The sequence below is a fragment of the Eleutherodactylus coqui genome, chromosome 7, assembly GCF_035609145.1.
Source record: "Eleutherodactylus coqui strain aEleCoq1 chromosome 7, aEleCoq1.hap1, whole genome shotgun sequence".
Lineage (NCBI taxonomy): Eukaryota > Metazoa > Chordata > Amphibia > Anura > Eleutherodactylidae > Eleutherodactylus > Eleutherodactylus coqui.
Window position 1 is genome coordinate 80,254,318 of NC_089843.1, and position 15,855 is coordinate 80,270,172.

Sequence of the window (15,855 nt, forward strand, 5' to 3'; positions counted from 1 at the left end):
CTACAAAATTGCAGCTATCTTGGACAGCTGAAAAAAAGATCCTGAACCAGCAGATTGTAGGAATATTGGTAGGGAAGAACAGCAGTTAACCCTTTCCAATCCACTGTCAGATGTCTGAAGACTTTATGATTTAAGGCTGTACAGTTACGATGTTGAAGGACGTCCATTGGGGTTCTCTTACTGTATATTGCCAGCCTCTCTGCTGTCGGAGCCTATCCAACGTGTCACCTCATGCAGTACTGGCTTTAGCCAGCATATAGCGCCATTGTATAATGGCAGAAAAAGAGTAAGCCCCCTAGGAAAACCAGAATACAAATTGGATTGGAAAGGGTTAATATACCTGCCCCTGTGGTCCAAGGACAGATATTTGTCTTGAAACTGGAGTGTTGCTTTAAGGCCCATTTACACGGGTCGATGATCATCTGAACAAATATTCGCACCCATGTTGGTTCCTGATCATCACCCCATGTAAACATTGCAACAATTAGCTCAGGACCACGCAAACACAAGAGACATAAATAAAATCACTTGTCAGCAGCACATCGCTTCGTGTAAACAGGATGTGGTGCCAACAGTACTGAAAACTATATAGGAAGGAGTAATCCTATTACAGGGGCTACCAAAGCTTCATAAATTGATGGCCTATCTTTCGGATAGGACATCAATATCTGATTGGCGGAGGATCCGTTCTGAGTACTACAGGCTTGATCCATAGAAGCAAATGGGTCATATGCAGAACGGCTGCTAGAAATAATATGTGATTAGATGTAAACACTGAAAAGGCTGTGGCCGCTGCAGGAGGGCCGCAGCCCCTGCAATCAGCTGATCGGTAGGGATGCCAAGTGGTGTACCCCCACCAATCAGATACTGATGGCCTATCCTGAAGATAGGCCATCAATACTTAAAGGCTGGATACCCCTTTAACCTCTCCATCCAGTTTAGGGTACATACTTGTGATGATTGCCGTATGTTAACTGAAGTTTAACAAGCGCTGATAGATATGCCATAGTGGCAATCGCCGCTCCTTACAGGCAGATTATCTGCCTTACTATGGATGGAAAACCACTCTAAATTAATATCCCCCAGTGACTCGGTAAGCTGCGGATACCACATATGGTAAACATTCAAAAAAATGATTTACCTCCTGTAACTATTTAGTTACCTGAGTTATGAATGAGCCCCATTATGTTCCCCTGCAGACAAAATAGTGAAGAACATTACTTCTATAATTGCTGCAAAACTTTTTGGGGTCTACAAGACCGATATGGCCTCATGTGAAAATACTGATAGATCAGACAAAACCTTGCAATGGGACTAATGGGACATACTACTGTTATTTACCATGTGAAGAAGAACCCCCCCCCCCCCCCCCGAAAAAAAAAAAAAAAAAAATTGAGTAAGTTGTGAAACTTCTGAGAGGAGGGAGTAACTGGGCCATCTATATGCTGCAGTGTCTCCGGTCTTATCTGAGCTTAGCGGGCCTTGCCCGGTTGTTATCAGCATTTAACAAGTGACAGACAGTATATGAAGCATGCATTAAAGGGTAAAGCGCGGTTACATACCATTCTTACCTGTAAGGGTAAGAGAGAGTTGCTGTTGTTGTCCGTCCTGAACACATTGTCGTCAATCCAAGACTTGGGAGTGAGCGATGGTGCGGATCGTGTGAATTTAGGTGGGGCAATGACGTTGCCAGAAAAGGGCTTCTTTAAAGGCGAGATTTGGTTCATAGTGCCAGGGATTCCCATGTTAGCAGTGCGACGGTCTCTACCATGCATCCCTCCCCAGGACATGCTGCCTGTGCTCCAGCCGCTGCCTTGGTGGCTGCTCCATGGAGACTGCTTGACCATAGGCTGCAAGAGAACAAGACGAAGTTATGAGCATTGTAGCCTTGGAAGTTTCCATGACATATACATCAAGAAATAGATTTACTAAGACGTCTACATCAGGTTCTCCCAGTTTGGTTCTTGTTTACATCACAGCAAGACAACATTTGCCAGAGGTCTCAAGACTGAATAAATAAGGAACGGAAAAAGTTGCCAAATATACTCTTCTCATCATCTAACCCAACCGTTATTTGGCAAGAGTAGAACATGTTTACCCAGACTGCCAGGGGCACCACAAAGCCCAACGAGAATTCACACCTGCCCAGGTACACCTGTTACCATTGTTGGTCCTATATACTGGAGATGCCAAAAAGGTGGATCCAGCGCTATATCTCATCACTGGTGTCCTATATTGGAATAACAATAGCGTACTTGACTAGCAAGGCATGGATGCGCTACACGATGGTACGGCACACAGGACCCTAGAGGTCCCGGAACATGGATTTCAATTTTGTGTTGTGGCCCCTGTAAGAGATAGAGAGTAAAACCCAATTGCAAAGTTGAAGAGTAGCATGTGAGAAGTACTAACTCCCGCGGGACCGCTGTTCTGAAAGTCCCACTTTGACTCGAAGGAATGCTGCCTTTCAGTAGGTGGCACTGTGGAGGATTTATTCCATCTCCCTTATTTGATTCTTGATGCACGTCTTTCGATTACTCCCGCAATTATAGCATCAGCCCTGGACTGCACTGTTGGACAGCTGCATGCATGTATCATAGCAGAGAGGCGCCACTTCGAGTATGCTTTCGCATAGGTCGTACTACCAGTACTTACATTTTCTTACTTCCATCAAAGCAGAGGTCCCACAGGACTTAGGCCAGGCTCACACAGGCGGATTGGATTCCACATGTCAGCCCGGCCGGCGACCCCGCATACCTTGTTTTCTCGTATTGTGGATGACTGCGGTGGCTCGCCTTTTTTTTTTGACTGTTTGTATTTCCCGTGCCGTCGCTCAGCAATGGCGCGGGTACCCGCGGCCCATACGCAATGTTAATTGCATATGGGCTGCGGGTCGGACAGCCTCCAGTGAACTTCATAAAATAGAGCATGCTGCTTTTTTTTTTTTTCTCCGCTTGCGGAATACGCAATTTGCATCCGCGAGGGTGAGCGAAAAAGTGATTTTTACATGGTTTTCAATGCCAGCGTTTTACTACGGATCCTCCGTGTGAGCCACACCTAAGCGAGATGCGGCAAGTTGATTTCTGCTTCTCACATCCTACTTTTCAGCTTACCATTATTTTTTTCCTCTCCATCCCTTATAGGGGCCACAACACAAATTTGAAATCCAGGTTCTGAGGTCCACGGGGACCCTTGTGCCTACCATCGTGTAGCGCATCCATGACGATCTATTCAGGTATTTTAATATAGGACACCGGTGATGAGATGTAGTACTGGATCCGTCTTTTTGGCTACACCCTGTATATAAACACATCCACCCTGTACATCCTATATAACAACTAGCTCAGGAATGTAGCTGGAATTCTCCATCAAGCAAGTGGGAATTTACAGAAGTGTACGATGAAAGAGCAGACTGTACGCAAGTCTAAAGTACCACCCAAATCATGGGATTCATCTATTCATAGTCGCAGGAAACCCGAAATGTGCTGGTTATAAGGCACAACCACTGACTGCGGTGATACCAGTGCTACCAAAATGTAAGGTGCGAGTGACCGCAACCACACGGGAAAGTCCTGGGTGTAGCAACCAAAGCCAAATAAGTTCCACCCATCCTCATACCGGTGCAACACCCTCAAACCTCACATATTCACGGCTACATTACAGCTAACCGGCACTTGTATATTAGAACGCTACATACACGGCAACTGCTTAATACACTATTACTGGAAGAGGTCCCCTCACATGTTGGCCGGAGCGGTGGTGGTAATCTGTTGAGATCAGCAGCAGAATATAGACTACTGTTTATGGCAACCTGTTTACTGCCTGTCATACAAATAGTGAAGGGAAGCTGAGGACTTCAGCTTCCTGACATCTTTCCTGCTCTATCATCAGATCGTAAGGAGGTGCTTCCAATGACAGAGGTATACGGTAATTGATGTATAAGTAGTACTCATATTTAATGGGGTTTTGCGATGTTCATATACATTTTCGAACAGTGGCAATATCCGATCTCTATGTGCAGATAAACTCTGCAATAAGGTATAGCGGGAGTTTAACAGCTCCCCGATTTCTCCTCCTGCAGCTTCCCGCTAGTGTTTAAACGTGGCATTTCCTCATACACCACTTCCGCCGCTCATCAACTACACCGACCAGAAACCTAAGCGCAGACTTTTTTGCTTGTTGCGCTAATTATGCTGCGGGAGCATGCACAGTAGCAACTTTAGTGGGACTGTCAATGCTCCGGACTGCTGTCAAGCTCTACCCTTGTCCGTCCGCCCACCCAATTTCAAGCCGGATGTGACAAGCCATGGACAGGACTTGGAAGAGCACAGCATCCGAGAGATCACCAGAATGTCGGAAGATGGTGGGGAAAAAAAAAAAGAGATTTACATGGAATAGGTACAGCACGCCTATTGGTAAAAGTTTAAATGCTCCTTGCTTTGTTTGAGAAGATAAAAGTAGTAAAACTCTTGGAATACCCTTTTAACTTCTGTTGTGCATGTACCTCATGGGGTACATGCCATGTCTCTAGGGGGAATGTCTCCATGCTGTGCTTATATCAAGTGAAGAATTTAGTATAATTGTAAATGTGGTAGATTTTTTATTGTTCACTTGATGTTCCGCTGTGCAAGAGAACTATAGTTTGCCGTGGCTTTAAGAGGGGGTGGGAACGAAGAGTGGCGCTCTGAGCGAGTAGACCAGAAATGGAGAAAGCAGCAATGCTGCAATAGACGACTGGTCTGGGAGCATCTCATGGTACACTGTGAGTATAACAGAGTAGCATAACATGTTAGGCCAAAAAAAAAAACATATGTCCATCTGGTTCAGCCTATCCTCCCCCCCTCCCCCCCAAACGTTGATCCAGAGGAAGGTAAAAAATGAAATACATAAAATAAATCTTGTTATTTATATAGCGCCAACTTATTCCACAGCACTTCCCGATAATTTACTTATTACCCTCCTCCAAGCTGGGTACTCATTTTACGGATCTCAGAAGGATGGAAGGCTGAGTCAACTTTGAGACGGCTACCTGAACCATGCGGGGATTGAACCCACAACATTCAGGTCGTGGGCGAAAGCTTAGGATAGCATTTCTGCTCCCCCAACATTCTGCATTGCAATCGTTTTTGCCCTACTGGCCTGGAGTCCTCGAAAGTATAGTGTCTCTGCCTGTGGATAAGGACACAATGGTGACTCTAAATGAACTAGACCTAGCACTCCTGACCTCAGAACTGGAATGGTTCACCACACCCCGGACTACATCTCCGATGCCCCTGAAAGAAAGGGGAAACCCTAATTCAGACGCCAGGACCCCATCATATAATCACTGACTTTAAGGGGTACTTGGCATAGCAAATTTTGCAAAAACTGCTCTACAGTAGGGTAATATTTCCTGTTATTTACTATACAATACAATCATGGCACTGCAACAGCAAAGACTGCAACCGTCCAGTGACAGTAGAACCCCAATATAAGCGAACGGGGAACTCGATAGCCATTTCTATGCAGATCAAGGGTGAAGGGAGAGCATGTTGGACAAGGTCATAAACCCAGTATATAATACACATTAACCATTGTTGTTCCAGAGGCTTGTGTACGTCATCCTAGAACGAGGCACTGCGTGTCACACAGTCACTGCTCAGGCATTGTTCAGCAGTGAAGAATTTCCTTTGGGTTTCTGCATGTAAACACCAACAAGAAAGTGTTTTCTAGCTACCAAGACTCCGCTCACACCAAACACAAGACAACAAAACACCACCAACTGCAACAATGTGACTGAACCGGCCAAACCAAGAGGGATCGGCTAATAACAATGTACGGCGATAATATGAGGACTCACAACTATTTCAGGCGCAGACACAAGCTATAAACACTCATTAGTGATAATAGGATTGTCAATAAAAGGCCTTCTTTCAGGTGACTAGGTGGGACACAGCTCCCTACAACAGCTCCGTTAACAAACAAGTCCCACCTAATCATACTAATACATCATATATATATATATATATATATATATATATATATATATATATATATATAGTGCCAACATCTTCCGCAGCACTGTACAAGTAGGTGGGATAAACGACAAAAATAAGACAGAACGTACACTATTAAACCAATAGAACAGTAGCAGTGATGGCCCTGCTCACAGGAGCTTACAATCTATGAGGAAATAAGCATCACACAAGAGGTACAAGTGCTTGTTCTGTACCAAGCTGTCAAGTCGTGTTGGTTTTAGCATGACACAACAATTTCATTAGTCAGTCATTGCAATAGTCATATAATATAGTTGGTCTGTTCTGTATTAGTAAAAGTTAGTGAATAGTTGGAATTTCTGTTGGTTGCTACAGGCAACACCACTTTAGTTGCACAGTTTTCTATAGTGAACCAACCCCAAGGCATGTTTAAATATTCTGAGCCCTTATGCAGAATCCGCAACACTGCGCAAAATATCACATGGCATCACACATGGGGGTCTTTTACCCGCGCAGAAAAGGAAAGAGAAGATGAATACGTGCTCATCTAATCATTCCTCTGCCCCCTGGCTGTTCATGGTATCCTGGTGTTCTACTGAGAATTTTCCTTTTACGTTTTTCTCCTCTTACACAATTCTTCCACAAACTACGTAGTTGGTATTGCCTCATCCATAAAAACCCATTTATTATTAGCATTATTTATAGTACTAGTGTTTATGATGGCGCAATATGCCACTTATAATATAGTGAAAGACGTCATCACATGTAACTCACTGAAGGACCTGAGATGACAGTTGGAGTTGGTCAAAATATTTGGACTAAAAAAAAAAGTTTAGATTGTGCAAAAGAGGTAGTAAACATAAAAAACCTGTATACATTTGGTGTTGTCATAATAATAATGACCCGTAGAATAAAGTTAATATTTATATCAAAGAGTAAATACCGTAAAAATAAATCCCATCAAAGTAATGGTGAAATAGCTCTCTGTTAAAATTTAAGAAAAGCTATGTACCCTATATTGGTTCCTATGAAAACTAGAACTGGTTCCGTAAAATATGAGGCCTTTTACTGCTACATTATTTTTTCATCAAGGTTATTCCCTGGAACACAAAAGGTAAAAGAATTTACTGGTTCTCATTGTTGAAATTAGTTATATCACTAAGGGGTTAAAAGATTTTTTTCAACACAGCCTTGAGAACAAAGATTCAAAAAGAAAATGAGCCATCAAATCGTGTTTAAAGGGGTTGTCCCGCGAAAGCAAGTGGGTCTATACACTTCTGTATGGCCATATTAATGCACTTTGTAATGTACATCGTGCATTAAATATTGGCCATACAGAAGTTATACACTTACCCCCTCTAGTGCTGGTGTCCCCGTCTCCATGGCGCCGACCGAAGCCATCTTCTGCCTGGATTAGACGCGCTTGCGCAGTCTGCCCTCTTCTGTCCGGCTCCGGCGTGCTTGCGCCGCACAGCTGGTCTGCGCATGCGCAGAAGACCTGTGCGGCGCGAGCACGCTGGAGCGGCCCCTTCAGCGCAAGCGCGTCTAATCCAGGCAAAAGAAGGCTTCGGTCGGCGCCATGGAGACGGGGACGCCAACACCGGAGGGGGTAAGTGTATAACTTCTGTATGGCCAATATTTAATGCACGATGTATATTACAAAGTGCATTAATATGGCCATACAGAAGTGTATAACCCCACTTGCTTTCGCGGGACAACCCCTTTAACTTATGATATAAGGATGGAAGTAAACCTAGGAAATACCGTTTAGAGATGTAGTGGAGAGGGGGAGAATAAAGGGGTTGTCTCGCCAATACAAGTTATCCCCTATCCATAGAATAGAGAAGAACTAACTAGTTGATCTTTGGGGGTCCAACCACTGGGACCCACACCAATTACGAGAATGAGAGTCCCACATGTCCTTGCATGAATGGTGCAGTGGTCGTGCGTGTGCACTGCAGTCCTATTCATGTGGGGACTTTTTGGAACCCATTCTCTTGTTGATGGCGGGAATCCCAGTGCTTGGACCCTCACCGATCAACTAGTTATCCCCTATCCTGTGGATAGAGGATAACTTTCTGTCGAGGGACAACCCCACCGCTTGGGATCACTGGTGATAAGCTGATGATCCGGCCCGCTGTCAGTGCAGCGGGCAGGATATGCAACATGGGGTATGGCAGCAGAAGTGCCCTAGCTGGCTTCACTCCTATAGAAATCAATCAGAGCGGGAGCAGCTATTACAATTTCTATGGCCATCTGCTGTGTCGTGGGGGAAAGTGCTGGAAGTGTAATGGTTTCTTCTGCTCCCATTGATTTCAATGGGAGTGAAGTGAGCTAAGGCACCTCCGCTGACCTCCCCTACAATGACGTCCGGCCCCGCAGCACTGACAGTGGGCTGGATGATCAGTTTATCACCAGGAATCCCGAGCAGCAGGTCCTCGGCAATTAACTTCGGATGACCCATCTTGGAAAAACCCTTTGAATCTGTATGTATATATTACTATGTTGCAATGTAAAATATGACTTGCAGAAATATAAAATGTGTTCAACTGCTGGTGGACGACCTGCCAAAGGGTTCAACCATCAATGCACCATATAACTGTTTGTTATTGACAAAGCTGAGGCAAAATATTAAGGAAAAACGTTGAGGAAAGCATTCCAAAGGTGTCATCCTGCTGCATGACAATGCCCCGTCACACACTGCTGGTGCCAATATTGCAAAAATCACACCTTAGGCTTTCAGCTGATGCCCCATCCACCCTATTTGCCCTACCTGGCTCTGTCTGACCACCATCTGTTCCCCAATCTCAAAAAACACCTAAGGCCGCCTGCAGACGGCCGGGTCGGATCCGGCAGCTAGAATTCTCGTCGCGGGACCCGACCCGAGCGCCTGCAGAGAGCAGTGCGTACTCACCCGCGCCCCGCAGCTCCGGACCTTTCATGTGCCGGCTGCCGGGCAGCTGGCGCATGCGCAGACCGGAGCCGGCGGTGGGCGAGTGACATTTCGAGCCCCGCACAGAAATAGAACATGCCGCGGTTTGTTTACCGCGCGAGATTTTGCACGGCCAAACCGCGGCCATCTGCATAGGATTGCGTTTGTTAATGCAATCCTATGCAGGCTTCCAGCGGCGGAAATCCCGCCCGTCTGCAGGCGGCCTAAAGGGACAACGGTTTGGGAGTGTTTTGGAGGCAACTAATGCTGTAAACAAGCGGTTTGACCAGAAGTCGGAAGAATTCTATTTGCAGGGACTTAAAAAGCTGGAGGAGAGACATCACAAGTACATCCTGGGGGAATATGTAGAATAGTGTGGCAGTTTCAGCTTCCTAGCTCAAGTTTTTCTAGGTAGGCTCATCAGCACCCCCTCTTACTTTGGCTAATAGATTATGATCCTTTAATAATTTCCTAATAGAATATCTGAAAACCAGTCAGATGCGGTGCGCAGCCCACCTTAGCGTTGGGTACACGTGTGTGTATATTACATTGTATTTTACTGAGATGTATATAGAAACACAGCAAGGTGGTGCCAAGCATGTGATGGGTGGCTCAGGGTTCCATAAATAGAGAATATTAAACACGCTTGGCAAGGAGACGGAACTGTGCAGCATGAATGAGTAATTGATGAGGGTGTTTTTGTGGGTGTCATATTGTGCTGAAGAATTATGAAAGAATCCGGGGATGACGGATGAAATGTAGCTGCGGAGGATTCCGGGTTCTATGCAGATAACAGGTCATAACAACTAATATAACGTGTCTCTGCCGTGCAGAATAAGCGTAAAAATATCTCACAGTGCCTGACCGACAAGACTACAGCGGATACCTGATCCCGCCACCTTCTATATAAAACGTCACCCGACACTTAAAGGGAATGCGGCACCTTGGGTTTTTAATTCAAACCAAATAGTGATATATTTACCATTTTTCTAAACCAGTTTTATTTCTTGATTGTACATTTTTTTTTAATCCCATTGTCTGTATATAATTATGGGGGCGGCTATTTAGCCTGAGCTAGAACTAACACCACTAAGGCTGGGTTCACACAGGGCGGATTTGCCGCGGAAATTCTCGGGATTAGCCAGCCATGTGGACGAGATTTCTGAGAAAGCATGGGGCAGCCAATCCGCTGCCGTAAGTCAGGCTGGAACCGTGGCTGCGGCGACCGCAGCCGCGGTTTCCGAATATGCAGCACGTCTGTTTATCTTTTCTTTCCGCCGCGCTCTCCTCTATGGGAGCGCCGGCTGCAGCGGAAGAGCGAGCGGTCGGGCCGCTTCAAAGCCGCCGCAGGTTTTTCCGCGGCGGAAATCTCGCGGTTTTTGCTGCGGCCAAACCGCGGGATTTCCGCCGGGAATGCGCCCAGTGTGAACCCAGCCTAAGGGTGCATTCGCACAGGTTAACGCAATATCTGTCCGAGTAACTCAGACCGACATTGTGCTTGTAAAATTGCAATTCTGGATGTGAGCATGATATATTTTTGCTTAAAACATGCATTGTATATGTACTTGTGTTTTTCACGTGTGCAAAAAAATTGCAATGGTGAAAATCGCACTCACATGCAAATCGCATGGCACGCAAGCGGGATGCAATTTTTTTTGAGAGATCCAGTAGGAAAAAAAAAATAAGCGATCCCTTACAATGATAGGACACGCAGCGATTTTTCAATCTCGCAGTGAGAAAAAAAGATCGCTCATGTGAATAAACACATTGAAATCAATGTATTATTAAGAAGCGCTAGTTCCATCCATAGCGCTTTCGGACAGAACTCGCGTGTGAAATGGTGCGAATACAACCTTGTAGATATGCTTTACAGCAGTCACATGTCAGACAGACACAATGGATAGGAGCTGGCCCATTGACTTCTATGGGACAGTGTTGTAGGCATGCTCAGTGACCCGTGCTGAGGTCATTCTGCAAGGAGGGGGAGGAGGTGAACTGTGACCATCACCTTTCATTTTAAATGCTGCCTATGATAATGAAATAATTGCAGAGAAGAGATCTCTACAGAACAGGAAGGGTCAAACTATTATTTGGCTCAGTGTGAAAACTGCCATAAAAACTTTATTTATACAATGATGCACATGGCGGGTGTCCATATGTTGTCTGAAATGTATTGCGCCTGAGATTCTTGGGCATACACATACGGTCATGTGAATCTGGCCTGAGGGTGGCACTACAGGGACTTCTATTCTCAGAATAAGTTACCAACGGTTGATTGACAGAGGGGTCTGCCGCTCAGAGTCGCTGCCAATCAGCTGATTCTTGACACCGCTGTCAGAAGATAGCACTGTATTGCAGTGGCCCGGTTTGGTACTACAGGCACTGAGTGCCAAGAATCAACTAGGATTCCAAGTGGTGGACCCTTGCCAATCAACTATTGATGATCGCAAAGTGTCCATCAGTTGGGATAGTCACTACAGTGAGCTATCAGTCATCTGTACTTTAACCTGCTGTAGCAACTATTTCGATCGACTATTTGGACTATAGTTGTCTGGTGTAAAGCCACCCTAAGATCCTACCTTCACTTGCAAGAGAGTTCAGGACATCAACGGACACGTACAGCAAAATGGGGCAATGTGCCAACAACTAGCAGTGGAAGGCAGTACTTTCTGCCAACCAATTTTGTAACGTGATCAATCAATGCTAGTGGCCACCTGGATTACCACCTGGAGTGCCCACATAATAATTAGTCATTAGTCTCAATACACAGAGCAGAAACTCCTACGAGTGGAAGTACAGAAAACACAAGAGTCATTTGCTTTACTTTACATCAGGGTCTCCAATCAGTGGGAGTTGTAGTTCTGTCGCAGGTTGGAGACCACCAAATATGCCGCATCACCTTGTATGTATAGAGGACATGCTCTCCAGGCAGAGCTGCAGAAAGTAAAAGTGCACAGACGGGAGCCTCAGTTCCTCAGCATGGGGATATTTTAAGAAAAGGGATGGTGCGTACGGCATGTGACTTCCTTATGACTAGTCCCCACATTGATCTCAGCTGTCTACTGCAGGAAAATGTTGCTGATATTAGGACAAAAGGTTAAAGAAGATCAACTGCACATTCCACATCCTCACAAACAATAGGAGACATACAAGCTGGTGCAAAGGAAGAAATGATACATCTTGTGATATTGCTGATGCCCAGAGTACGTTATGGGTCTTGCTGTAGGTACCTAATTACTAATGCCCTAATGTAAGCAGGAGCTTCGTGAAGATGCACATAGTGAGAACTAGGAATGGCGAAGGGAAGAAAGCATAGAAGGTCAACCAAGTATAGGCAACATGAGACCTCATGCATAGAGCTCTATGGAGGCATATGGAGTCCATTCAGCTCGGTACTATATAGCTGCAGGCTGTGTGCCGCCATATGGTGTTCCTTAGTATCATGTGAGATGGAACAAACCGCAATTTGTTTCTGATGGATTCATAAGTGATCCAAGAGAAATACAGTCCTATGACTCTATATGAATTCGGAGCTGTACAGAAACACAGTAAGGCCCTACAGAAGATGAGCACTCATGTGCGTGAGGCCTTACGGTTATGAACTAGTTACATATGACACATTTTTTTGCCCAATAGGATACGTTTACACGGGTCAACTATCAGCCCAAAAATAACTCAAACGAGAGATTTTAACAGATAGTTGTCTTGTGCAGGAGCAGGAGCCAAAGGGGTACTGAGCAAGAAATGATGACTTCTCGCTCCGTACGAACAGGTGGTTACTCATCTTTGAACTACTACCTGTTCACAGTGAATGGAGGCGGGTGGCTGGAAGAGATCTCTGGCGCACTCTGCCTCCACTTAACGACTAATGGCTCCCTTCAAAAGCACAGGACAGATAGCCACTGAGACAGCTGTTGGGTGTGTCTCATGTAAAAGGACCTCTAGAGGTCCTTTTACACGGAGCGAGGAATCGTGCGAAACGCAGTCAGTTTACACATGCAGATAATACTTGACATTTTTTCCTCATTTGCTCGATCACTCGATTGTTGGTCTTTCAGTGGAATGTGCTGGTGAATGAGAACGAATGAACCATCACTTTTTAAACATAACGACTTGCAAGAGACTGAATGATGATTTTTAGGTTTGTATAAAATGAACGACAAACGATAAGGGAACAAAATTATCGTTCACCGTTGGCCATGTTTGTATTAAACGACGATCGTTCAGATCTGCATGATCCAACAACTTTTTGAACAATAATGGTTATTTGTAAAAAGACCCCAAATCTCTGAGGGTCAAATATGCTCAAAAAAGAATCAATACAACTTAAATGTCAGAACCGGCAACTCTCGGGGCCGCCGTGCCCGCACCACCGGTCCGGCCACCCGGGGTACAGGAGCACGGCGCAGAGGTACCCCGGTTCTTGTGATCTCCCCGGGCCGCTGTAAGACTGGTCGCCGCCGGGTTGCTAGGGAGGCAGCTGGTGCTTCTAGTCGCTTGACTACCAGGCTGGCTTCCCTGGTAACTGTCTGTGCAGTGAGACTGGGGGCGTGCCCCCAGCACCGCCCTGATTAGCCCTGCTGCTGTCAGGCTCCCCGCCCCAATCAGCTTCTGGGGCGGGAGCGCTGACAGCATTTAAATAGGTGTGTTTTTCTCTCAGGCCTTGCCAGTGTTAGTTTGGTCTTCCAGCTGCACCCGCGTATTCTTTGACTCCTGTTTGTGACCCCGGCTTTCTTGACCTCTGCTTTTGGACCTTGACTACGTTTTTGCCTGACCCCCCTGTACTGCGTACCCTCCTGTTGCCGACCCGGACTGTCTGACCGCTCCACCGTTGTTTGTCTTCAGTGTCTGTTTGTCTCCCCGTGTCCCGCTTCCCTAGTGAGGGTAGGGACCGCCGCCCAGTTGTCGCCCTGGGGGTTAGCCCAGGGGGGCAAGTAGGCAGGGACAGGGGTTGCGGGATATATCAGGGAACCCCATATCCCGGACACTGTCCTGACAGTAACACTGGCCGAAGGTAGGTCAGACTCGTGCATCCGCCCGGCTACTTTGAATCCCTCGATGGAGGCCGTGGCTGCGTTAGCGAACCAGGTCCAGGTCCTTACTAACCTTGTCCAGGACCTAACCGCCCGCATGCAGCTACAGGAACAAGTGGCGGCTGCAGGTCCCATGCAGCCCCCTTCCGCTCCCGGGACTATGTCAGAACCCCGAGCCACGCTGCCGGACTGCTTCTCTGGAGAGAGAGGTCAGTTCTTTGCATTTAGAGAGAGCTGCAAGCTCTACTTTGATCTCCGACCTCACTCCTCTGGTACTGAATATCAGAAAGTGGGAATTGTAATTACCCGCCTGAGGGGGGACCCCCAAGATTGGGCTTTCTCGCTACCAGCAGGCTCTCCAGCCCGACTATCCCTTGACGCCTTTTTTTCCGCCCTGGGTCAAATTTATGACGAACCCGACCGGGCGGGCTACGCAGTCTCCAAACTTCTGGCCCTGCGCCAGGGTTGTAAGATGGCGGAGGACTACTGTTCCCAATTCCGTCAACATTGTACGGAATCCGGGTGGAACGATGCCGCCCTAAAAGACTTATTTTTGACCGGTCTGTCTGAGGGTCTCAAGGACCTACTTGTGGCCCACCCAGAGCCTAGAACCCTGGAGCAAGCCATGACGCTTGCTATTCGGGCCGACCGACGTTTGAGGGGCCGACACGCCGCTCGGGCCACTCCACTCCCCACGCCCACTTCTTCTACTGACCTGACTCTCTCACTTCCCACCACCGAGCCCATGGAACTGGGAGCCATGAACCCCAAGCAGCGACGGGAATATCGCCTGAAGAAGAATCTTTGCTTCTACTGTGGGGAGCCGGGTCACCGCATTGCCACCTGCACTAAGAAGCCACGGCAGGAAAACTCCCGCTCCTATGCAGTTGTCGGGAGGACTGTCTAGGAGCTAAGGTACTCCCTGTGTTATCCAAAATGTTATTGCCTTGCACCCTAGAATTTCATGCTTTCCACCGTACTGGGCAAGCCTTTGTTGATTCTGGGGCTGCGGCGAATTTCGTTAACTTTAATTTCGTTGCTCAACTGTCCGGGGTTTTTTTACGTTTAGAGACCCCGATTCTGGTTTCAGGAGTGGACTCCACCCCATTGCAAGCAGGGGTGGTTCATCTGGTTACCCCCGAAGTAAGGTTTACGATAGGAGCCTTACACGTGGAAACCTGCACCTTTCTAGTGATGAGAGATTTGTCTGTGGACGTCGTCCTAGGCCTCCCCTGGCTCCGGGAGCACAACCCGGTAGTAAATTGGGACACGTTGGAACTGGTAAAGTGGGGTCCCCGCTGTGCCAACCACCTTTGTGCAGTGAAGGTGGGAATCTCCACCTGCGAGGGGACCCCCCTACCAGATTACCTCTCCGAGTTTTCTGACGTGTTCTCCAAACAATTATCTGAAGCTCTGCCCCCTCATAGGGAATGGGACTGTAAAATAGACTTGATTCCTGGGGCCAAACTTCCTAAGGGCCGCATTTATAACGTTACGGTTCCTGAGAGAGAATCCATGAGGGACTATATCCAGGACAGCCTGGCCAAGGGGCACATCCGGCCCTCAGAATCCCCGGTGGGTGCCGGGTTTTTCTTCGTTGAGAAGAAGGATGGGGGTCTCCGGCCCTGTATTGACTATAGAGAGCTAAACAAAATCACAGTCCGAAACCAGTATGCCCTTCCACTCATTCCTGACCTCCTCAACCAGGTCGCTGGTGCCCGATGGTTTTCTAAACTTGATCTCAGGGGAGCATACAACCTCATCCGCATTCGGGAGGGGGATGAGTGGAAAACCGCCTTCAATACGCCCCTCGGGCATTTTGAATACCTAGTTATGCCTTTTGGATTGTGTAACGCCCCCGCCATTTTTCAGGGGTACATGAACTCAGTGTTTCAGGATATCATGGGGGTGTTCG

The 15,855-nt window shown here is 46.9% G+C and overlaps 1 protein-coding gene across 4 annotated transcripts in view; it reads right to left on the reverse strand.

The window, feature by feature from the left end:
* The window catches only part of CPEB2 (cytoplasmic polyadenylation element binding protein 2), a 104,448-nt gene that overhangs the window by 71,498 nt on the left and 17,095 nt on the right, over positions 1-15,855 (reverse strand). For 2 of the 4 annotated variants that reach the window (XM_066573267.1, XM_066573265.1), the window contains exon 2: positions 1,572-1,850. In XM_066573267.1, the coding sequence (XP_066429364.1) occupies positions 1,572-1,850 (279 nt within the window). Of the gene's footprint in view, positions 1-1,562; positions 1,851-15,855 lie in introns of all 4 variants that reach the window. The other 2 variants (XM_066573266.1, XM_066573264.1) reach the window with 1 other exon arrangement.